The sequence below is a fragment of the Eschrichtius robustus genome, chromosome 12 (assembly GCF_028021215.1).
Source record: "Eschrichtius robustus isolate mEscRob2 chromosome 12, mEscRob2.pri, whole genome shotgun sequence".
NCBI classification, from domain to species: domain Eukaryota; kingdom Metazoa; phylum Chordata; class Mammalia; order Artiodactyla; family Eschrichtiidae; genus Eschrichtius; species Eschrichtius robustus.
Window position 1 is genome coordinate 69,938,035 of NC_090835.1, and position 25,033 is coordinate 69,963,067.

The following is a 25,033-nucleotide window of genomic DNA, read 5'->3' on the forward strand; positions in this document are numbered from 1 at the left end:
AGACCCATAAGTTTTTGAAAAATGAAATCACTTAAGTTCCAGATATATCACAATGGGTAACAGGAGCAATTAAAGGAAGGGGTCCACGTGCAGACCCTTTATTTATTTATTGCTTCTTCAGGGGTTCAGAGACTCAGGTCCTACCTGAATAATCCCAGTCAGCAAAGTTGTGGATGCCACCACACTCAAGGATTTGTTATAGTTCTCAAAGAAGGAGAGGTTAGAAAAGTCATCCTTGATGAAAGTTCCCAGTATTAGGTGGCCACTGTTGAATGGGTACGTCCTCAGGACATTGATCGTCAGAGCACTCACAAGGAAGAATGTACCTATGAACGAAAACGGTTAGGCAGAAAGTGAGGTTTTAAGTCCAGGTAAACTGACAGATATTGACAAAAACAAGGCATGGTCTGATGTTTTGCCCTTGATCTGACAAACTTTTCTTATTTGAAAGTGCCCACCAAGAAATAAGAAAGAGCAGGGAAAAGAACTCTGGCTCCACGTACTGTAACCAACTCACAAGTTTTAGATCTTGGTGGTCTAGGTATTAACCTCTTTGCGTTATGGGCATATGGAGTAGGATTAAAGAGAAATTGACTAGAAATGTATATCAGGCTCAGCCACTGTGCCTGTTCTTAGAAACGGTAAAAAATGAGATGGTGGTGAAAGGATCAGAAAACAAAGCTAATCAATAAGAAGAAGAAGAAAAATAATACCTAACACTTATGAAGGATTTAATAGGTGCAAAATGACATGGAGCTAAACCTATTTCAAATATAATTTCATTCACTTTTACTATCAACATAAGGGAGGCAAAAGCAAATCTTACCTTTAAAGTACCTAACAGAAACAAAACTCTAGTAGCCCTTGTTACCAGTATTTGGAAATGATTGTAATGTGCCCTGGGAACTTGGAAAAATGGGAATAAAATAGTTCTCTTAGTGTTCAAATGTAAAATCAACACATAATAGATTTTAGTAAAGATATGGAATATTGTCCTTAAAAAAGGCAAAGGAGCACTCAACAGAATGGGATGGCAACTGGACTGAATATACAAACACACCTGGAGAAAAACTGTGACAGAATGGTCAATGTTGGTTGCTTGGTCAGTTATACAATGTGGAAGCTCAGAAAAAGGCACTTTACTGAGTGAATGTTGGCGATGCCCTTCTGAGACTCTCAGGGCATTTTGTGATTTGATTTCTGTATAGGTTCACCTAGGGGAAGTAATTGTGCTAATTATATGACCTTCAGCTAGTCTGGTCTCTGTAACAGTCATTTCCAATTATAAATTAGTAGATGGACTTTTGACTTAGGGAAGAAAAGTGCTTATCCTGTGGGTTTGAGTGCTTTGATTACTATGACAGCATTTTCTCAATGTAAATTAATAATCTGACATGATTATTGTTATTATTTTTTTATATAAATTTATTTTATTTATTTATTTATTTTTGGCCACATTGGGTCTTCGTTGCTGCACGCAGGCTTTCTCTAGTTGCAGTGAGCAAGGGCTACTCTTTGCTGCGGTGCACAGGCTTCTCATTGCGGTGGCTTCTCTTGTTGCAGAGCACGGGCTCTAGGCACGTGGGCTTCAGTACTTGTGGCACACGGGCTCAGTAGTTGTGGCTCGTGGGCTCTAGAGTGCAGGCTCCGTAGTTGTGGCACACGGGCTTAGTTGCTCTGCGGCATGTGGGATCTTCCCGGACCAGGGCTCAAACCCGTGTCTCCTGCAGCAGGCGGATTCCTAACCACTGAGCCACCAGGGAAGCCCTGACATGATTATTATAAATCAGGTCCACAGATTTTGGTTATTATGGGTACAGCTGAAAAGTGGATCCACTCTAGGAGTTTTGGCAAAATCATTTCTGGATCTTCCAGGTTGAGGATAGTCAGATTCCAACATGTGGTAATTTCACCAAGAAAAGTACCTCTTGTCCTATAATTCCTTTAATAGCTTGCTGGCCTGTTTGTCTGGTGGTGACATTAATAATATCACAAAAGAAGTGTTCAATTTCTAAAATCTGAACGCTAACCCTATGGATAGAATATCCATCTTCTGCCTCCTTTCTTTTTACCTTAAACATAGCTTTAGCTTGGGTTCCTTAGCAATAAGTAAATGATTGAGATGGAGACTTCATCCACCTCCTGTGGTTCCGGCACTGAACTCACCAATGGACATTTGATGACATGATCCCAAAATTCCATAAATTACTGAAGCACAGAAAGCTGCATAAGAGACATTGAGAGGAGGAATCAGTTGCCTTGCCAGCAAACCAAATGTCAGGCCTGAAAAGCAAGATAATTTAAGTAAGCAAAGGTAGCCTGGCTTTTAAAAGTCACCTGAAATAAAAACTGTAAAGAATATTTAAAATAAAAATGACCCATGTATACAGCTGACTATGGTAACAGAATCCCTTGGCATACAGCCTTTAATTAGTACTTTTTATTATCTCCTTTGATTTCTAACTTCTCTTCCTATTTTATCACAAGCTTTTACACATCAATTCTAAATCATAGGCTTAAACACCTTTCACTGTGAGGCCTTCATGCAAATCATGAAAAGCAAACATCACAGCAATAAGACCTTTAATTCCAACAGCTCAGAAGCAGCCCCATTCTTACCCCCAGTCTAGTATAAGAAGGCCCTAGGAATCCTCCAGGGCTGGAGAAAAAGCTGGAGAACAGGCAAGGATTGTCACACTTAACTGATGTGACTCCAAGTTGGTATGTGTTGTCTCTCTTCCACATGCCAACCACTCCAGTCTCTTCCTTCAGCTCCTTCTTCAATACTTACTTTCTTTTCTAAGAAGCACCATGAGAATTTGGAAATTTTGAGGCAAATGGATTAACATGCATGGTGTCATCCTTTGATGTCTCAAGTCCACAGCTCCTGCCCTGAGGGACTCTCTTCAATTTACATCATACCAGTGTGCTCATCAGAAATCAGTTATGAGTCCGGTGAGCCAATTTATTGCCTTAAACGAGCAAAGCTTTTTTTAATGGAAAAGTTTAAACTTATTGAAAAATAGAGTATAATGAACCCCCAAGTACCCATCACCCACTTCAATGATGGTCAACTCATGGCCAATTTTGTTTCATCAATGCCCCCATTCCTCTCCCATCCCATATTATTTTGAGGCAAATCCAAAACACTAAATCATTGTATCTGTACATATTTTCAGTCTTTCATCTTTTAAAAAAACACCCTCTTTTGAGTACAATACCATTATCACACCTAAGAAATTATTAATGGTTCTTTAACATCATCAAATATCCAGTCAATATTCAAATTTCCCTGATTTCTCTTATATGGTTGTACTGGTAGACCACCTCTAAGATGATCTACAATGGCTAATTGGTATTCATGCCCTTTTTTGAGCTCCACCCTTAAAACGTGAAATAACTTACTTCTAATAAATAGGCTACAACAAAAATGATAAGATGTCACTTTTGAGATTAGGTTGCAAGAAGACTGTGGCTTCTGTCTTGGTTGCTCTCTGGCTCTCTCTTTCATTCAGGTCATCAGCTGCCAGAGTTGACTTCAAGGGTGTGTGACCTATGCAATCACATAGTGCCCTGGGCTTAGAAAGCCTCCACGCTTGGCTTAATGCTCTACTCTGACCATCTTGAAATTCTGGATAATTTCTGAACTAGGGACTCTGCATTTTCACCTTGCACTGGGCCCCACACATGGTCCTACCAGCAGCCGTGTTGTGAGGACACTCAAGCAGCCCATGTAGAGGCCCACATGGTGAGAAACCCAGGCCTGCCAGCAAACACGGGTGAGCCTGGAAGCTGATCCTCCAGCCTCAGTAGAGCCTTGAGATAACTGACAGCTTGACTGCCACCTCATGAGAGACCTTGAACCAGAGGTATGGTGGGTTTGGGGGTGATCTTTTAAAAAAGTTATTTGCTATCATATGTTGTGTTTTGTTTTGTTGATGTTGCTGATGTTGTGCTTTCTTTTACAATCTTTGTGTTTGTATCAAATGAGGTCCTCACATTAGTAGATATGTCTCTTGAGTCTTTTGTAATTTATAGGTTCCCCTTCCACATATTTTCCCTAAGCAAGCCTCAGTTGACTGCAAGTAACAGAAAACCTGCTCAAATCAGCTTGAGCAAAAGAGGAGAAGAATTTTTTTTGACCGCACTGCCCAGCTTGCGGGATATTAGTTCCTCAACCCAGGCTTGACCCCGGACCCTGGCAGTGAAAGAAAGCACTGAGTCCTAACCACTGGACCACAAAGGAATTCCCCAAATAGGAAATTTATTAAAAGAGGACAAAGGTCAGTTGGGCCTCATCAGAGACTGGAAACAGAACTAAAAAGCCATCAGGATCCAGGCAGCTACTTCCCCATTCTCTTCGTCTCCAGGCTTACATAGTCTCCTGTCTTTGTTTCCAGTTTGGGGGCCATTATGAACAATACTGCTATGAATATTCTTGTACATGATTCCAGGTGCACAGATGTATAAATTCCTCAAGATGATATACCCTGAAGCATAACTGCTGGGGCATTTACCAGAATATGCCAAACTGTTTTCCAAATGGTTGTACAATTTACATTCCCACCAACACCGTATGACAATTCCCATTATCTACATCTGTATTAGCACATGATACTGTCAGACTTTTTATTTTAGTGTGTACGAGTTAGTTAATTTCCACTTCTACTTCATTGATTACCAATAACGTTGATCAATTTTACTTAGCAGTTCCTTACAGATATGTAGGAATATATACATTATAGATTTAAGTCTTTTGTTGGGTATTCTATGGTTTGCTTTTCAACCTTCATCATGTCTTTGAATAAACAGAAATTCTTAACTTTTATTTAATTCAACTTAGCAGTCATTTCCTTTTAGGCTAGTGCTTTTTGTGTCTTGTTTAAGAAACATTTTCTACCTCACAACCATGAAGATATTCTCCTATATTATTCCAAAAAAATCTTTATAGTTTTATCTTTCCTATTTGGGTCTTTAATCTACAAGGAATAGATTTTTGTGTATGCTGTGAGGTAGAGGTCTACAAATTGATTTTTTTCATATAAGTATTCAACTGTTTCACATAATTTTATAAAAGTCTGTTTCTATAGTGACACACCTGATACAAACCATGCAACATATAAATGTGTGACCCTTTTCTGTTCCACTGGCCTAATTGTCTAAGTCTGTAATACCACACTGTTTTGTTTTTTTATAAATTTATTTATTTATTTTTGCCTGTGTTGGGTCTTTGTTGCAGCCTGTGGGCTTTCTCTAGTTGTGGCGAGCAGGGGCTACTCTGTTGCGCTGCACGGGATTCTCATTGCGGTGGCTTCTCTTGTTGCAGAGCACAGGCTCTAGGCGTGCGTGCTTCAGTAGTCGTGGCACCCAGGCTCAGTAGTTGTGACTCACGGGCTCTAGAGCGCAGTCTCAGTAGTTGTGGCATACGGGCTTAGTTGCTCTGTGGCCTGTGGGATCTTCCCGGATCAGGGCTTGAACCCGTGTCCCCTACGCTGGCAGGAGGATTCTCAACCACTGCGCCACCAGAGAAGTCCACCACACTGTTTAATTACTTCTTTTAGTAATTAGTCTAGTAATAGTTTTGTAATAAATTTAGTAATCCCCATTTTTATTGTGAAATATATAAATAGAAAGTGCATTAAAATAGATGTTGAGCTTAATAAATATTTATAAAACAAACACCCATGTTATCCCCACCCAGATCTTTAATCACAACTCCATCCCTCCCCACAGAGGTATTCATTATTTTGGCTTTTGTGATAATAATTTCTTTGCTTTTCTTTATAGTTTTACCACTGGTATACATATCCCTAAACAGTATAGCTTAGTTTGTCCACTTTTGAACTTTATATTAATGGAATTACACTGTACACAATTTTTATTTCTGCTTATTTTTCTTATTATTATGTATATAAGCATCTTCCATGTTGCTGTGAGTTGCTTGAGAGTGCTCATTTTCCTTCTGTGTATTCCAATATATGTATATATGAATGCTTATTTATTCTTTCTACTTTTGATGGACATTATCTTAAACATTATAACTTTATATTCAGTCTTGATAGCTGGAGGAGCAAATCCTCCCATGTTGCTCTTCAAAAGAATTTGCCTATTCTTGGAAAATGCTATCTTTCAATTAATTTAGGTCCTTATTAATATTTCTCAATAAAGTTGTATATTTTTCTCTATAGAGGTCTTGCACATCATTTCTTAGTTTCATTACAACTTACTTCATATTTACTATGCTTTGGTAAATGGTATTTAAAATTTTTTTTTCACTTTCTGTTTCCTGCAGGTATAAAGGAATGTAATTGATTTTTATTTACTCATCTTATATCCAGCAACTTTGATAAAATCTTATTAATTCTATCAATTTATCTGTAGATTCTTTTGAATTTTCTACATTAAAAATATATATGGGGCTTTCCTAGTGGCGCAGTGGTTGAGAGTCTGCCTGCCAATGTAGGGGACACGGGTTTGAGCCCTAGTTTGGGAAGATCCCACATGCCGCGGAGCAACTAGGCCCGTGAGCCACAAATACTGAGCCTGCGCGTCTGGAGCCTGTGCTCCGCAACAGGAGAGGCCGCGACACTAAGAGGCCCACGCACCGCGATGAAGAGTGGCCCCCGCTCGCCGCAACTAGAGAAAACCCTCGTACAGAAACGAAGACCCAACACAGCCATAAATAAATAAATAAATAAATAAATAAATAAATAAATAAATAAATAAATAAATAAATAAATAAATTTAAGAATAAAGATGTTAATCTGAGATCACAAAACGATCTTTTAAAAATATATATGTATATACGAATGAAGTTTTATTTCTTGCTTTGCAATTCTTTACCCTTATATTTTTTTTCCTTGCTTTAATACACTGCCTGTGAATTCCAGTATAATATCGAATAGCCCTATTTACTCTTTTTTTTTTTGGCTGCATTGGGTCTTTGCTGCTGCACACAGGCTTTCTCTAGTTGCGGCGAGCAGGAGCTACTCTTCGTTGCGGTGCGTGGGCTTCTCATTGCGGTGGCTTCTTTTGTTGCAGAGCACAGGCTCTAGGTGCATGGGCTTCAGTAGTTGTGGCACGCGGGCTCAGTAGTTGTGGCTCACGGGCTCTGGAGCGCATGCTCAGTAGTTGTGGCGCACGTGCTTAGTTGCTCCACATAATGTGGGATCTTCCCGGACCAGGGCTCAAACCCGTGTCCCCTGCATTGGCAGGAGGATTCTTAACCACTGCGCCACCAGGGAAGTCCCTGAATAGCTCTATTTACTCTTGATAAGCAACATGTAGTGTGAGGAGAAAGTCTTTTGAAATGTAGGGTTTCAAATAACTCACCAATGCAGGGAAGGTAAGAGAATTACTTGGTAACGCCCTGAGAACTAAGTGGTCTAAGTCTCAGTTAATCTTAGGCCATGGAGAAACAGAGAGAAACCAAGTCTCCAGACTTTCCAAAACCTTAAAAATTTTTTAAATTTTGAACTAATATTAGACTTACAGAAAAGCTACAAAAATAATAGAGCATTTCCATATATACCTTACCTAGATTCCTCTAATGTTAACATTGTACATAATCATAGTATAATTATTGGGATCAGGAAATTGACATTAGAAATTTAACTAAATACTTTACTTGAATTTCAACAGTTTTTCCCCTAATTTCCTTTTTCTGTTCCAGGATTCTATTCACAGTTCCCTACTCCATTTAGTTGTTATTTCTCCTTAGTCCTAAAATCTGTTATAGCTCCTCAGTCTTAATTGTCTTTCTTGACTTTGACACTTTGGAAGAGTATTAATAGATGAGCTATTTTGCCAAATGCCCCTCAGTTTGGGGTTGCTTAGGTTCCTTATGATCATACTAAGGTTATACATTTTTGATGTGAATACTACAGAAATGGTATTGTGTCCTTTTTAGTGCATGATATCACAAGATTTTGATCTCCGTATGTCTTACTATTGGTGGTGATAGCATTGATCACTTGTTTAAGGTAGTTTCTCCCAGGTTCTCTACTGTAAATTAGTGGAGTAGTTGATAAATATCTTGAGGAAGATACTTTGAAACTATGCAAATCCTGTTACATAGATTGCAAACTTTTACCCACTAATTTTAACCTCTGTTAGTGGATTTTATCTCCAATAAGTATTACTGTAGTTTTTCACTAATGGTGATTTTCTATTTTCTTTCACATTTGTAAATTGGGATTCTACTGTAAGGAAGAGCCAGCACCTTTTTAATAAGGTTTTCATCATGCAGTATTTTTGTTTCATCTGAAGAAAATTATTAAGTCGTTAGGTCCTACCTGTTTAAATATAAGTAAAACTTTTGAATTATTTACACTACAAATTATTTCATTATTCACACTACTTAAAATAACACACATTCCCTTAGTCAGTCAGCAAGAGTTGCTTGGATTCATTCATTCACACAGTTATGTAATCATTATTCAACAAATATCTTGAGTACCTACTACGTGCCAAATACTGTGCTGGATGCTAGGTATACTTATACATCCTAATGTCATTCTTATTTTGGTACGAAATTATACTGATGACTTGGAAATTTAGCAAAGAAATGTCCTCAAACTTTGACCGTAAACGAAGGATGCTTGATAAGTGGGTGTCAGTAGGGGCCTCACAGGCAAAGCATCAGTGCCAAGAGTTCAGGTCTCTCATTTCAGCACCACAAGAATGCTCTAGAGACTTTCTGATACTTTTCTGGAAGTGAATATACCCATACAAATGGATCATTTTGATTTGTAGCTGCCATATGAAAAATTTAAAAGGTAGTCCTTTATTCTGGGAATACAAGGCTAGTTCAATATTTTAAAATCAATTCATGTAATCCAGTCTAAAGGGAAAACTTTGACAAAATACAACATTCACTTATGATAAAAATTCTCAGCAAACTAGAAAAGATACAAACTTTCTCCACCTAATAAAGGGCACCTACAAAAACCCTACAGCTAACATCATACTTAATGTTGAACAACTGAATGCTTTTCCCCTGAGATCAGGAACAAAGCAAAATGTCTATTCTCACCACTCTTATTTAACATATACTGGAAGTCTTAGCTAGTACAATAAGCAAGAAAAAGTTATAAAAGCCATTCATATTAGAAGGAAGAAAACATAACTGTCTCTACTCACATATGATATGACTATCAATGTAGTAAGTCCCAGGAAATCTACAAAAGATTCTTAGAACTAATAAGTGAGTTGCAGGATACAAGGTAAACACACAAAATTCAATCGTATTTCTATATGCAAACAATGCACAACTAGAAACCAAAAATGTTTTTAATTACCATATACAATATCTCTTCCAAAATGAAATACTTAGATATAAATCTAACAAAAAATATACAGAATCTGTACGCTGTAAACTACAAATGCTGATGAAAGAAATTAAAGCAACACCTAAATAAATGAAGAGACATACTGTGATCATGGAGTGGAAACTCAACATAATAAGATATCAATTCTCCTCAAAGTAATCTATGAATTTAATCAATGGCTATCAAAATCTCAGAAGGATTTTTTGTAGATATTGACAAGCTGATTCTAAAATTTGTATGAATAGTTAAAACAATTTCGAAAAAGAACAAAATTGGAGGAATCACACTACCCAATTTTAAGACTCACTAAAAAGATACAATAATCGACACATGATATTGGGAAAGGGGTAGACATATACATCAATGGAAGAGAATAGAGTCCAGAAATAGTCCCACAAAAATATGGCTATTTGATCTCTGACAAAAGTTCAAAAACAATTCATTGGAGAACAGTCTTCTTTAAAAATGCAGCAAAAAATACACCTTGACCTAAACTTCACAACTTATTTAAAGATTAATTCAAAATGGATCAGTTCTAAAAGTAAAGCATAAAATGTAAGACTTTTAGAAGAAAACGTAGGAGAAAATCTTTGTGACCTGATGGTTAAGTGAAGAGTTTTTATATATGATAAGAAAAGTACAATCCATAAAAGGAAAAAAAATTGATAAATTGGACTTTATCAAAATTAAAACCTTTTGCTCTGCCAGAGATACTGTCAAGAGAATGAAAAGATAAGCTACAGACTGAGAGAAAATATTTGAAAATCACATATCTGACAAAGGACTTGTACTCAGAATATAAAAAGAATTATCAAAAATTAACAATAAGAAAAAAATTCCAATTAAAAAATGGGCAAAAAACTTGAACAGGCACTTTGCCAAAGGGGATCGGAGGACAGCAAATAAAAACATGAAAAGATGTTCAACTTCATTAACCATTAGGGAAATGCAAATTAAAAACACAATGAGATACCACTACATATCTCTTAGAATGGCTAAAATAACAGATACCAAAAAGTAGACCTCATCAAAGTTAGTAATTTTGCTCTGTAAATACTCTGTTAAGAGAATTAAAAGGCAAGTTACAGACTGGGAGAACATATTTGCCAAACACAAAAGACAAAGGACTAGTACCTAGAATATATAAATAACTCTCAAAACTCAAAAGTAAAAATGAAAACAGTCCAGTTAGGATATGAGCAAAAGACAAGAAGAGCCATTTCATTAAAATGTATAGATGGAGAATTAGCATATGAAACGATATTAAACATCATTAACCATTAGGGAAATGCAAACTGAAACCACAATGAGATCTCACTACACACCTATCAGAATGGCTAAAGTAAAAACTAGTGACTACACCAAATGGTAGTGAGGATGCAGAGCAACTGTATCACTCATACATTGCCAATAGGAATGTAAAATGATACAACCACTCTAGAAAATAGCTTGGCAGTTTCTTAGAAAACTAAACATGCCAACTACTATACAACCCAACAATTGCACTCCTGGACGTTTATCCCAGAGAAATGAAGACTATGTTCACTAACCTACATACAGATGTTCATAATAGTTATATTTGTAATAGCCAAAAACTACAAACAATCCATATGTCTTTCAAGGGTGAAATTTTAAGCAAACTTTGGTATATCCATACCATGGAATACTACTCAGAAATAAAAAGGAATAAACTGGGCTTCCCTGGTGGCGCAGTGGTTGAGAGTCTGCCTGCCAATGCAGGGGACACGGGTTCGAGCCCTGGTCTGGGAGTATCCCACATGCCGCGGAGCAGCTAGGCCCGTGAGCCACAGCTACTGAGCCTGCGCGTCTGGAGCCCGTGCTCCGCAGCAAGAGAGGCTGCGATAGTGAGAGGCCCGCGCACCGCAATGAGGAGTGGCCCCCACTTGCCGCAACTGGAGAAGGCCCATGCGCAGCAACGAAGACCCAACACAGCCATAAATAAATAAATTAATTAATTAATTAAAAAAAAAAAAAAAGCCAGACCCTAGTTAAAGTGGTCAGGACAAACTTAAAAAAAAAAAAAAAGGAATAAACTATTGATATACACAACAACCTAGATGAATCTCCAGAGAATTATGATGAGTGAAAAAAGCCAATACCAAATGGTTACACACTGTATGACTCCATTTATGTAACTTTCTTGAAATAATAACATTATAGAAATGAAGAAAAGATTAGTGATTGCTAGGGATTAAGGAGGGGATGGGGGCAGGGAGCAAGTGGGGGTGACTATAAAAGGGCAATATGAGGGATCCTTGTGGTGGTAGAAATGTTCTGAATCTTGACTGCATCAATGTTAACATCCTGATTGTGAGACTGATCTATAGTTTTGCAAGATTTACCACTGAGGAAAGTGGTAAGGGATACACGGGACTTCTCTGTGGTTTCTTACAAATTCATGTGAATCTATAGTTAACTCAAAATAGAAAGCTTAATTTAAATATACTGACAATATCAAGTGTTGACAAGGGTGTGGAGGAACTAGAATTCTCATACATTGCTGGTGGAAATGTAAAATGGTAGGTACAGCCACTCTGGAAAAACAGTGTGGCAGTTTCTTACAAAGTTAAACATACACTTCCCATATAACCAACAATATCACTCCTGGGTTATTTACCTTAGAGAAATGAAAAATATTTTCAAACGAAAACCTGTGCATGAATGTTCACAGCAACTCTGTGATGGCCCAAAACTGGAAACAAAATGTTCATCAATAAGTGAATGGACAAAAATCTGTGATATAGCCATATAATGGAATATTGTTCTGCAATAAAAAGGAATAAACTATCAATGCACATAACAGTTTGCATTAATTCAAAGGCATAAAGCTGAATTAAAGAAGCCACCCTTCAGAAGTTACATACTGTATGAGTCCATTTATATGACATTCTCGAAAAGACAGAACTATGGTGATGGAGAAGAGATCTCTGGTTGCCGGGGGTTAGAAGTTAGCAGAGGATGTGACTAAAAAGTGATGGCACAAGAGAGTTTTGGGGCTGATGGAACTGTTATGTAGCTTGACTGTGGCGTGGTTATACAACCCTATACCTGTGTTTAAATTCATAGAACTGTATGAAAGAAGTAAATTTTACTGTATGATACTTAATTAATTATTTTAAAGGGATCCCTTTTCTCCAACTAACAGCCCTATGCCAGAGTTGGATTTCAGCTACCACTGGCCCCTTTGGTTGGCTTCATTTGTGCTTTACACAACCTGTACAATCACAAGTTTCAACCCTGCTTGGTTTGCCCCAGAAGAATAGAGAAACAGAGGTGTTTAAAGACTACATAGGGAATTGTGAACTACTCTGAGTAACGGATTAACACAAAATCCTTTCTCTTTCTCTGATAAAGTTGATCTTGGGTTAACCTTCTAGCTCTGTTTCTTTGGAAACCTGATAATGGTGGGATGTCAGCTGTGTTACCAGCCAACATTAGTTATGGTAAAAGGAGCCTGATTAGTATATTCTATCTGGACCGAGGGGACTATGAATTAAAGATTACTATCTTGGGGCTTCCCTGGTGGCGCAGTGGTTGAGAGTCTGCCTGCCAATGCAGGGGACACGGGTTCGAGCCCTGGTCTGGGAAGATCCCACATGCCGCGGAGCAACTAGGCCCGTGAGCCACAGCTACTGAGCCTCCGCGTCTGGAGCCCGTGCTCCACAGCAAAAGAGGCCGCGATAGTGAGAGGCCCGCGCACCGCAATGAGGAGTGGCCCCCACTTGCCGCAACTGGAGAAAGCCCTCGTACAGAAACGAAGACCCAACACAGCCATAAATAAATAAAAATAAAAAGAAAAAAGATTAGTATCTTGTGGGAAGCCTTAGCTTTGAGCTTCTCAGAGCACAATGACTCTTGTAACTGGGCATGTCGCTGTGGGACCCATGGAGGCATCAGTTATGGGAATTACAAGAGAAGTTGGATTTGGGAAATGAGGATTCTAAAGCCCAGATAGCTCCCGTACCTATCTTTGTGATCTTGTTGTGTTATATCTGAACTGCCACTTGTAAGACCAAAGAGTAGTCCCTGGACTGCTGTGTGTGTGACTTGCTGAAGGGAAGCTAGCATGCTGTGTTTCCTACCCTTCACCTTTTTAAGTAAAACCAATGCCAAGTGAGGTCTATTGGAGTATAAAATGACTAGTTAAGCAAAAAATGACCATGAGCAGGCATTACAAATACTCTAGAAAGTATCAGGGGTCTAAACTAAACTGAGACTTTTGGAACTACCCTAGAAGAGTTAGAAATTTGGCAGGTAAGGAAACAAATGGTAATGATGTGAATGGAATTCACATTTTCTTCCTAGTCATCTAGCGCAAGTAATTTGTTTACTCTGGACAAGTGACCAGGTCTGACGTATTGTCTGTGGGTGAAAAACCTTCGTATCTTTCTTACCTTGGGGAACTTGCACAAGGCCAACACTTATCCCAGCAAGTAAGTCTCCAAGAAGCCAATCCTTGAATCGATAAAAACACATCCACTTTAGGAAGGGAAAGATTGTAAGCATGCATCTTCGGAACTTGTGCCATGAGCAGCTGTGAGAAAGAACAGAGACTTGATTAGGTTCTCCAAAGAAAAAGCCCACACGGCCAAGAAAAGGCATAGTGAGTACCTTCTTCTTCCCATACAACAGAGTTTCTTTTAACACTACTGATATTTGGACATATTGGACTGGGTAAGTCTTTGTTGTGAGGCTGTCCTGTGCATTGCAGGATGTTTAGCAGCGTCTCCGATCTCTACCCATTAGATGCCAGTAGCATCCCCTCCCCTAGTCGTGAAATGTCCCCTCCCCTAGTCGTGAAAAATGTCTCCAGACACTGCTAAATGTTCCCTGGGGGACAGTATCACCTTCAACTGAGAACCAGTGCCATATATATGACAAGAACTAAGCCTTGTAAGTCCAGCATACGAATCAGGCCTGTGGTTTTACAGAATGTTTGAAAAGAATTCAACCTACCAAAATTTTCCAGTAGAAAAATGGACTGTTATGGCTTTCTCTTGGTAAGGACAGTTTTTTGAGATGTGCTATTGGTGGGTGGCAGGGAATTAACACATTCACATCATTCCCGTATACTAAAATTTTTACCAAGCATTAACTCTACATGGCTTTGACCTGTAATATGCAGAAATTTATAGAAAATATAGAATATGGAGTCTTGTGCTTATGGCATTAGCCATGGAAAGAAAAGGCAATAAAATAAGCCCTTATTATCTTTTAACCCAGTGGATAACGACCAGAAGCAATTTTGTTTCCTAAGAGACATCTGATAATGTCTGGAGACATTTTTGATTATCACGACTCGCATCTAGTGGGTAGAGGCCAGGGATGCCACCAAACATCCTACAATGCACAGGACAGCCCTCCACAAGAAATGATTTCATGGTCCGAAATGTCAACAGTACTGAGATTGAGAAAACCTACTTTAACCTTTAGATCATCTAAAACAGCAGAATCATTGTAAACCAATCAATCAATCTGTTAATCAATTAATCCATTAGTAAAGCTAATATGGTTTTAAATTGCTTTTTGCTATTTACATCTCATTATGGGCTGAAAACAAAGAGTATGGAGATTTTTCATGTATGAGCTGTAGCTGAATAATTGGGATTTGACTGTAGCAACAAATATAACTTCAGTGTATGCAAGGCTAAAATGTGTGCTCAGAAAAGAAGTAATTTCAATATGCTTGACTCTAACAACTATGAGCATTACAGTCCCTAAGATAATTAAGGCCAAAGAAGTGTAAATGTCTTTGTCAAGGTCACAGTAACAAGTGTGGGCAGAACTGGGGCTAGAAACCAGATCTCGTGATTTTTAGTTCAGTGTTCTATCCAGTCTATTACCATCACAGTTCCTATTGACAGCTGTTGAGTTCTGCTCAGGAGCCAGAAGCAAGACCATAGGTTTAGAAAGAACACCACATTGCTATTTTTATGAGAATCCCTGGGTGTGGAGAGTGTGCTGTCTCCAATTATGGCCCTCTATGGGGGAGAATACAGCATGGCATTGGGACAATTTGTTTCTGCATCTGGTCCAGTGTCCCTTCCTCTCCATGTGCCACCCTGGAAGACCAGCCACCCTAGGGAGAGTCATCAAAGCTCTTTGGCATGGCAATAAAATAAACTGGACATGGAATAACGAGGACCTAAGACTGACAGGGATCAAGGAAGGAGTTAGAGGAACAGAAACTGAAGCTGGTGGTGGAAGAGTTATAAGCACTTCGACATGAATCTGGATCCTAGTTAAGGCATCTTAAAAGTGAGGAATGTAAGAGTTGATGTGAAAGCACAGGGGAGATTTTTTTTAAAGAGAGGGAGTATTGCAGTTGGGTAACTAAAAGGGAGAAAATGAAGGAAGATAGGAGGTTTTCTGCAGAAAGGAAGAGATGAAATTAAAAGATTATTATTATTATTATTATTATTATTATTTTTTACTATTTACTAGGTGCTTTACAAATATTCTTTAAATCCTCACAATTGCCTTATAAGGTAGGTGCTTTTATCATCCCCATTTTATAGATGAGGATACTGAAGCACAGTAGGCATGGATAGCTTACCTAAGGTCACACAGTTGGGAAGCAGCAGAACTGGGATTCAAAACCAGTCAATCTGGCTTCTGAGTCTTGCTCTTAACCAGTGCTGTGCTACCTTTCAGGTTAAAATTCAGAAGTGGATATAACTGTTTGTTTTAGAAGTAGGGAATAAGCACTGCTATAAAAACCCATGGGAGGCAGTGTGGGTCAGATTTAAGGGTCTAAGGATAGGGCAGCTGGAGGGGAATAAGGCTGAAATTTCTTTGGTAGTACCTGTTTATGATGAGGTATAAGTCAGGAAAAGATTATCCTTTTGTAGAGACAAAACCAATGTGGCCCCCCAATGCTCTCTTTGATATATGACCTCTGACCCATCCTGGAGCAGAAAAAATGAGAGTTGTGATATAGGACAGGGGAGGGACATCCAAGACCACAACTTGCAAAAGGCAGGATATGGGCAAAGGAGAAGGCTCAGAGGGAGGAAGATCTGCAATAGGGCTGCGTGGAGGCCTTCTTCACTTGTCACCTAACTCATGCCAATTGTGAGTGATAAATCAAGGGACAAGAGGGACTAATAAATCTGGAGTGTGAGTGAGGACAGTTTGAGTAGTTAGGGTTAATACCATGATGTAGGTCACAAAGGGTTTTTAACCTGAGGTCCATGGATGACCAAGGTGTCTCTAGATAGAACTCATGGGGGTATGTGACTTTAGGAAAAATTATATCTTTATTTTCACTAAACTCCTAACTGAAATGTAGCATTTCCTACAGTTATGAACAGTGACAACAAACCACAGTAGTATCAGCAGAGCTTGACTTCTTCACCAATAGAATCACAAATATTTTCATATTACATTAAAATTGCTGCAGATATCTTAAAATAGCATTTATATTCATCATTACTTAGAAAGTATGGTAGTTATTAGACCCATAATCATTAAATATAATTTTTGGATATTTTCATATTTTGATAACTATATTTCAATATAACTGGTTTCCTTTATAATACTATGTATTTTATGCATTTAAAAATATTCTGGCCAAGACCATTCAATGGAGAAAGAATAGACTCTTCAACATATAGTGCTGGGAAAATGGGATAGCTACATGGAAAAAAATTAAGTCAGACTCTTACTTTATACCGTATACAAAATTAACTCAGAATGGATCAAGGATCTAAATTTAAGAGCTAAAACTATAAAACTCTTAGAAGAAAACAGGGGAAAATCTTCATTATGTTGGATTTCACAATAGTTTCTTAAATATGACACATAAATCACAAGCAACAAAAGAAAAAAACAGATAAATAGGATTTCATTAAAATGAAAACTGTGTACAAAGGACACTGTCAACAGACAACCTACAGAATGGGAGAAAATATTTGCAAATCATATATCTGATAAGGGTTTAATATCCAGAATATATAAAGAACTCCTATAATTCAACAACAAAAAGATAAACAACCTAATTTTTAAAAGGGCAAAGGAAGTAAATAGACATTTCTCCAAAAAAGATACATAAGTGACCAATAAGCACATGAAAAGATGCTCATCATATTTAGTTATTAGGGAAATGCAAAAAAAAAAAAAGCAACACACAATGTGATACCATTTTACACCTACTAGTATGGCTATAATTTAAAAAAATGGAAAATAACAAATGTTGGAGAGGATATGGAGAGATTGGAACACTTGCTGATGTGCCTACTAGTATGGCTATAATTTAAAAAAATGGAAAATAACAAATGTTGGAGAGGATATGGAGAGATTGGAACACTTGCTGATGTGAATGCACAATGCTGCAGCTGCTATGAAAAAAATTCCTCAAAAAGTTAAACATATGATCCAACAAGTCCACTCTTAGGTGTATACCTAAAAGAATTGTAAGCAGGGACTTGAACAGATACCCCTATGCCAATATTCATGGTAGCATTATTCACGATAGCCAAAAATTGGAAACAACCTAAGTGTCCATTAACAGACGAATGGATAAACAAAATGTGGTACATACATACAATGGAATATCATCAGCCATAAAATGAAATGAAGTACTGATTCACGCTACACCATTGTGCTAAGTGAAATAAACCAGACATGAAAGACAAATATTGTCTGATTCCATTTAAATGAAATATTTAGAATACACAATCCATAGAGACAGAAAGTAGAAGAGAGGTTACCAGGGGCTGGAGGAGGGGGAAATGGGGAGTTATTGCCTAATGGGTACAGAGTTTCTGTTTGGGGTGATGAAAAAGTTTTGGAAATAGATAGTGGTGATGGTTGCACAACAACGTGAATGTCGTTAATGCTGCTAATTTGTACACTTTAAAATGGTTAAAACAACACATTTCATATTATATATATTTTACCACAATAAAAAAAAGTAAAACAAAAAATTATTCTGAAAGGATGTTCATTAGCTCTGATAGACTGCTAAAAGGTTCACAGCATAAAAACAGGTTACGAGCCCCTGAACTATAGGGTTTACATAGTCATTCTGCTATCATTAATTAGTTCACCACGGTTGCTTTTGTTGTTGTTGTTAGGAGAGTGGCAATGGTGGTTAATCAAACAATGTATTTATTAAATATCATCCCTAGATGTTGTGGGGGACAGCCAAGGTCTTTATGTCCATGAAGTTTATAATCAACAAGGTGCTACAAAGGACTTCCCTGGTGGTGCAGTGGTTAAGAATCTGCCTGCCAATGGAGGGGACACGGGTTCGATCCCTGGTCTGGGAAGACCCCACATGCTGCGGAGCAACTAAGCCCGTGTGTCACAATTACTGAGCCCGTGTGCCACAATTATTGAGCCCACGCGCCACAACTACCGAAGCCCGCACGCCTAGAGCCCGTGCTCTGAAGCCACCACGATGAGGAGCCCGCGCAGCAACGAGAAAGCCAGTGTGCAGCAACGAAGACCCAACACAGCCAAAAATAAAATAAAATTTTAAAAATTAAAAACAAAAAAAGAAGGTGCTACAAGACAAACCACAAAAAAACTGTAGAGGAGTTATGCAATAAGCTAAGGGTTCTGATGACAGGAGTTCAGAGGAGGAAAACAGAAGTAGGCACCAAAGGTGTCAAGTAGAGTTTTAGGGCTGCCAGCTTGGTGGCAGCTGAATGATCACACACACGCACCGGCACTGGACATGGTGACTGACGGTGCTGATGTCGATGTCCAAGTTCCCAGAGAAAGCGCTCTTCCTTCTGTGTTCCTGTTGAAAGGTCTCCTCATTGTACACATCTCGCTTCACATCATACATGAAAGAGTTTTGCCTATATCTAGAGCCCAAACTGTGGAAGCTCCTCTCTGGTTGCATCATTCCTGGATAAGTGGAAAGAAGTTAAACAAAAGACAGTTTTTTAAAAATCTAGATCCTTGGCACATTTTTATGGAAATAAAAATTCCATTTATTGTATAATTTTATACTTAAAACAACCCTATAAAGAAAGCAAGGTATATATTATTTTCATTTTCAAAATGGAGAAACCAAAGCCCAGAAGTTTAAACAGCCTTGGTTTTTGAATAATTAAGAGTCAGGACTAGAACCCAAGTGTCCAGCTAGAAAGCCTAGTTTTCTTTATATTCAATTATGTTGCTATGTTGCAGGGGAAAAGATTAAGAGGTAAAAGTATAATCACCAATTTTCACTGAAAATTGATTTCAGTGAAATGAAATGATTGAAAATCATTATCCCTTTACCCTTTTCTTTTCTTCATAGAACTAACCAGTACCTGATTCAATATTTGTCTATTTGTTCATTGTCTGTTTCCCACACTAAAATGTAAATCCAAGAGGCAGGACTTTGTTCATGGCTGTATCCCCAGAGCCCAGGATAATGCCTGACGCTTAGCAGGCCCTGAACAAATATTTCTTGAATTATGGTCAAGTATCCACTTAGTGGCATCATGATGTAGCAGAAGAAGCACTGCACAGGATATCAGGATTCTGGAGTTCTAGCCCTGGCTGTTTTTCTAACTAGCTGTATGACTGGGGGCAAGTTTCTCAGAAACTGAATTTCAGTTTCCTTGTCCATAAAATGACATGGTTTGACAATATGATCTCTAAGGGTCACTTTAAGCTTTAAAAATCTGTAGTATCATCCTGCTGTTTTAAAGAGAATGAGAAGAAAGAGTTAATGAGGATGGATATAGAGGCATCTCTGGGAGAAAGTATAACTGTTCTTGATCATCTGTGTTTTTGAATAATAAAAAAGGCATGAACTCTAATATTCTTCCACACAAATGTGTAAAAAAGTATACAAATATATATTTTGCATAGTTATAAAATATGTAGGTAAACACTCAAATTATGTAGATTACACAAGTAGTTCTTTTATAGGTGAGGCTGCAAACAAGTTTAATGTATCAGCAACATTTGTTTTCCATCAGAATTATCCTGTATCTTCAGCAGCAGCAACATTATGATCACCAAGATTTGTAGAGCACTTATTATATACCAAGCATTGCACTAGATTTTTTTCATGAGTTATTTCTTTTAATTCCAACAACAATCCTAGTACTACTATTTGTCCTCATTTTATAGGTGATAAAACTGAGGTTTTGGAAAAGTTAGGTAACTTGGCCATAGTTATATAATGTATGTTTACTCTCAAAGCATTGGGTAGCAGGGGTGAGCTGTATAACACTTATGAACTAATGATCACAAGTTCAATAAAGTGAGAGTGTGGTTGGGGAATACAGAAGAGGATGGAAGAGGTATTTTACAGTGTATTAAGAGAATTAGTACTTCGTGTCTTACAGAAAAAAAAAAAAGCAGAACTGTACACTAAAACATAAGTAATATTTTTCTCTTTCTTTCCTCCACCCATAGGAATAGTGATCCAGTCTTCCTTACTTTTCCTATGTAATCTTACAATAAACTTCCATGACTAGAATATATCCGTTCCTGGCAACTAAAAAGAGGCTAATTAACTTGCTTATTATATTGAGATTATAAAAATTGCCATCGTGGGTTAGATGCAGGGTCTAGAATCCAGCATTTTGTTTCTGAAAGTAGCACGAAGCAGGCATGAAGCAGGCAACATATGAACATCAAGCATAGTGGAAACAGTGGGCCTGGGAAAGGTAGCTGCAGCTACTCAACTGCAGCAATTGTTGCCATGGGTCATGTGGGGTCCAGCATGGCCAGATCTGATCTCTTCCCAGAGAAGTCATAATTCCAGATTTTTATGTGAAATCTTCTGACTTTTAAATGTTGTCAATTACCTTACATATTTTAAAAAACACAGTACACATTAACAAAACATCTCTGCAGGCTAGATTCAGTCTGTGAACCACCAGTGTGTGACCTCTGTCCCCAGAGCCTTGTTGTTAAAGACAAAATATCCTTATCTCCTCCCATCACAAATTATAGTTTATACCCCAAGAATTTCTCTCTCTTTCAAAGCTAAAGCATTTATGTTTTCTGTTGTCACACCCTTAGGAGGTATTATATCTCATCAGTTCACTTATGGAAAGAAGGATTTCATTTTATTGTCTTCAGTCTACATCATTTATATTTCAAGAGGTGGCCACCATCTACTAGACTAGGATTTGGTGAGTTTGTCTGCTTTTATTTTCACAATCTTATGAATTTCTACCATATGCATTCTTGGCCTTCATTTATTTCTGACTGACGAATGCTATTTCACCTGTGGTTGATTAATTCAGTGTTCCACAAACACTTGCTGAATGCTAGGTGCTCTGAGAATACAAAAGGACAAAGACTTGGGACTTCCCTGGCAGTCCAGTGGTTAAGACTCTGTGCTTCCAATGCAGGGGGCACAGGTTCAATCCCTGGTCAGGGAACCACAGCCAAAAACAAAAAAAAGACGAAGACTCTACAATTTAGTAGAATAAAAATACCAAAATATGGTGCTATAAGACTTTAGAGGTGGGAAAGACAGGAATTAACATTTATTGCTGGCCTGCCATATGCCAGCTTCTTCACACACATCATCTCAAGAGACAGGTGTTATTTTCCTGATAATGATTATACTCATTTCACTTGTGAGTTTAGTGGGTTCCTCAGAATCATACAACTATTAAACAGCAGAGCCAGAATCTGAACCTGGTCTTTCTGATTCTAAAATAGATGTCACATCTAATGCCACGTGATCTCCTATAGAGTGGGATTAATAACCCCAACCTAGAAGGATGAGGAAGGCCTCCTGGGGGAGATATGGTTTGAACTCTGCTCTGGCTAAGCTGGGGGCAGGGAGGAGAATAAGGTATTTCAGAAAGAGAACAGGATAAAATTACAGAGATAATATAAGGCAAGTAATTCAATAGGTCTGAGTAAAGTCAGTGTCAAACCCAAAAAAGGTAGGTTGAGGCCTACTTCTGGAGGGTCTTGAATGTTGGGCTGAACCTGGACTTTTTAGCTATTTAAAATGTTCGAGAAGGAGTAGTAATATGCACAGAGATGTGCTTTGGGAAGATGAATCATGTCAGTGGTATAGTCTAGAGCTGTGCTGCCCAGTACGGTAGCCACTGGCTACCTGTGGCTATTTAAATTAAATTAAATTAAAATAAAATGAGGGACCTCCCTTGTGGTCCAGTGGTTAAGACTCCACACTTCACTGAAGGGGGCACGGGTTTGATACCTGGTAGGGGAACTAAGATCCCGCATGCCGCGTGGCACGGCCTAAATATTATAAATAAATAAAATGAAAAATTCAGTTCCTTAGTCACACTAGCTACATTTCAAGTGCTCAACAGCCACGTGTGGCAGGGGCTACTGTACTGGACAGGGCAGGTATAAAACATTTCCATCATCACAGAAAGTTCCATTGGACAGCGCTGGAGATAGGAAAGACTGAGGCAAAAAGACCAGTGGGAGCCCATTACTACCATGGTAGTCTGAGGGAAAGGCAATCAAGTCACAACTCATGGGACCACAGTCAGGATGGCTAGGAGGGGCAGGTAGAAAGCTGTCTTTAAAGGACTTATCGTATGACTGGCTAAAGGCAGCAAGGGAAAACACATAATTTCCTTATTGTTTTGTTTTGTTTTTAGTAGTCATCTCTGCAATTTCTTCAGTTCCATTATGTCTTTCTTGACTTCACAGAAGCCCTACTGGCTTGTTTTTATGCACTAGCAGGACCCTTCCCTATAAGGTATGATGATCAGAAGCTGTTACTGACAAGTGGCAAATGTACTTTAACATGGAAAAGATGATGCATTTCAGAAGAAAGTAATCCAAACTACACTGATGGGATAATGACCCTTCAGCTGAGACACAACACAAGAGGGAATCTCGGTTACTGATTCCTATAATTCCCTGATGCTTCCTGCCATCAGACAAAATATTTAGGTGGGTGGGCCATGGTCTGAACAACTTAAGGTTTTATTTTCATATTCTACAAATGTGACATAGTTTGGGGCATCTGGATTCACTACTAACTAATAGAAATTAATCTCTGTAGCCCACACTTGGTCCCACAAACAACATCAGCATCATCTGGGAACTTGTTGGAAATGCAAATTCTCAGGCCCAACCTAGCAAGACAAAATTAATCAGAAATTCTGAGGATGTGCCAGCAGTCTGCTTTAAGAAGCCCTCCAGATGATTCTGATACACAATGAAATATGAAGACCACTGTAAATATAGCTAATTATCTTTATTCAGTCATTCAGTGCTAGATTTGGGCATACTGTTAACATGGGTACTTTTGACCTAGCTCTTTCATCCCCCATACTACCCCTACCCATCCAGCCATCCATTGATTCTTTTACATAATGTGTTGAAAGTACTTTAAAAGCCAAGAATGAAATATTTAAATACAGCCCAGTTTTCTGACTATTAACTCAACAGATGTGAAATCCTGAACCTTAGTTTAGTTTCAAGACTATCCTCTCATATGGTCATCTTTCATATGTTCTCTACAATCATGGGAAGGTAAAATTCACTTCCAGAATTTCAAAAAAAATATTTGTAATTCCATCAGAAACAACAGCCCTTCGCCCGTTATGCTTTTATGTTATGCTTTTAAGGGGGAATGTATGTGGAAAAAGAAAAGGCACAAGCAAAGAGCATTGCTTTCAGTATCTTTCAGTCACTCGGTCTAGTGGCTGGGGATGGTGGGGACACACCGACAACTACCTTTAATGCGCACTGGTGAGAGTATTACCAAAGGGCTGTGCTGGAGAGAAACTCGTTATTGGGGTGGGGATGTTGGAGAAGGCTTCGCAGAGGGACACATACATAAATAGAACTTAACAGGAAAAGAAAGGGGCCAAGAGAGGTGGAAGCGGGGACTCAGTCAGAAGGAACAAAATTAACAAAAGCAGTGAGGTCTGAAAGGAGGAAGAGCGTCTGGGCAGTCAGGCCTCAGGAAGAGATGGATGGGGGAGTCAGGTGAGGCTCACGGAGTAGACCAGTTCTGGGGCTTCCAACAACTCAGACCCACGAGTGTGGAAGGATTCAGCTTGCCAAACGCACACACCATCTCTCCTCACTGCTGTTCCACGCGGCCTTTCAAAAGTAGAGACGACACCTAAGAGAGAGAAGCTCCCAGGGACGGCCGTCATTCATTCATTCCCCAAACACTGACTGAGCGGCCGCGACGTGCCTAGCCCTGCGGTTACCGCCGCGGGCCACGCCCAGGGACTTCCGAGTGTAACGAGGGGCTGGTCCTTCGCACCCGACGCCCGAGCCGGGGCCCCGCCGCCACCTCCTGCAGCCCGCGGCTCCGGGCAGCTCCGGCAGCGGCTCCCCTGCTTCCTCGGCTCACCTGGTTCCCGGGCTGCGGCGGGAGGGCGGGCACTGGAGCCGGAAGCAGCTCCGGCCGGGCGGGCGGCGCTGTGGACGCGGACGCCGACGCCGGCGGTTCCCGAGCCGTTGCGTCCGAACCCGCGGGCGTTCTGGTGGGCGGGGGACAAGAGCGGGGCGAGGAAGCGGAGCTTGGGCAGCCGGCGTGGGGAGTGGGGAGAGGCCCAGCTGCGCCGCGGTTACCCGTGTCACCCAGCCCTCCGCTCTCGACGACTCTTGATTGAGGGCCTCCTTGATGCCAGGCCTCGCGCCCCGCACTTCACGTACAGTAATTCACTCGAGTCTCCCGACGACCCTGTGGGAACAGAAGACGCGGGAGGAAACTGGAGACTAGAGGGTCACCGAAGTCTCCAACCTTAATTCTCAGCCCCACA

The 25,033-nt window shown here is 39.3% G+C and overlaps 1 protein-coding gene across 1 annotated transcript in view; it reads right to left on the reverse strand.

The window, feature by feature from the left end:
- Nucleotides 1-24,706, reverse strand: part of SLC26A8 (solute carrier family 26 member 8) — a 70,396-nt gene extending 45,690 nt beyond the window's left edge. Inside the window, exons 1-5 of the mRNA XM_068558029.1 lie at nucleotides 24,622-24,706; nucleotides 19,022-19,208; nucleotides 13,745-13,884; nucleotides 2,167-2,283; nucleotides 145-326 (exon numbers count right to left, since the gene is read on the reverse strand). Of these exons, the coding sequence (XP_068414130.1) occupies nucleotides 145-326; nucleotides 2,167-2,283; nucleotides 13,745-13,884; nucleotides 19,022-19,206 (624 nt within the window). The 5' untranslated portion in view covers nucleotides 19,207-19,208; nucleotides 24,622-24,706. The remainder of the gene's footprint in view (nucleotides 1-144; nucleotides 327-2,166; nucleotides 2,284-13,744; nucleotides 13,885-19,021; nucleotides 19,209-24,621) is intronic.
- Nucleotides 24,707-25,033: the final 327 nt, after the last annotated feature.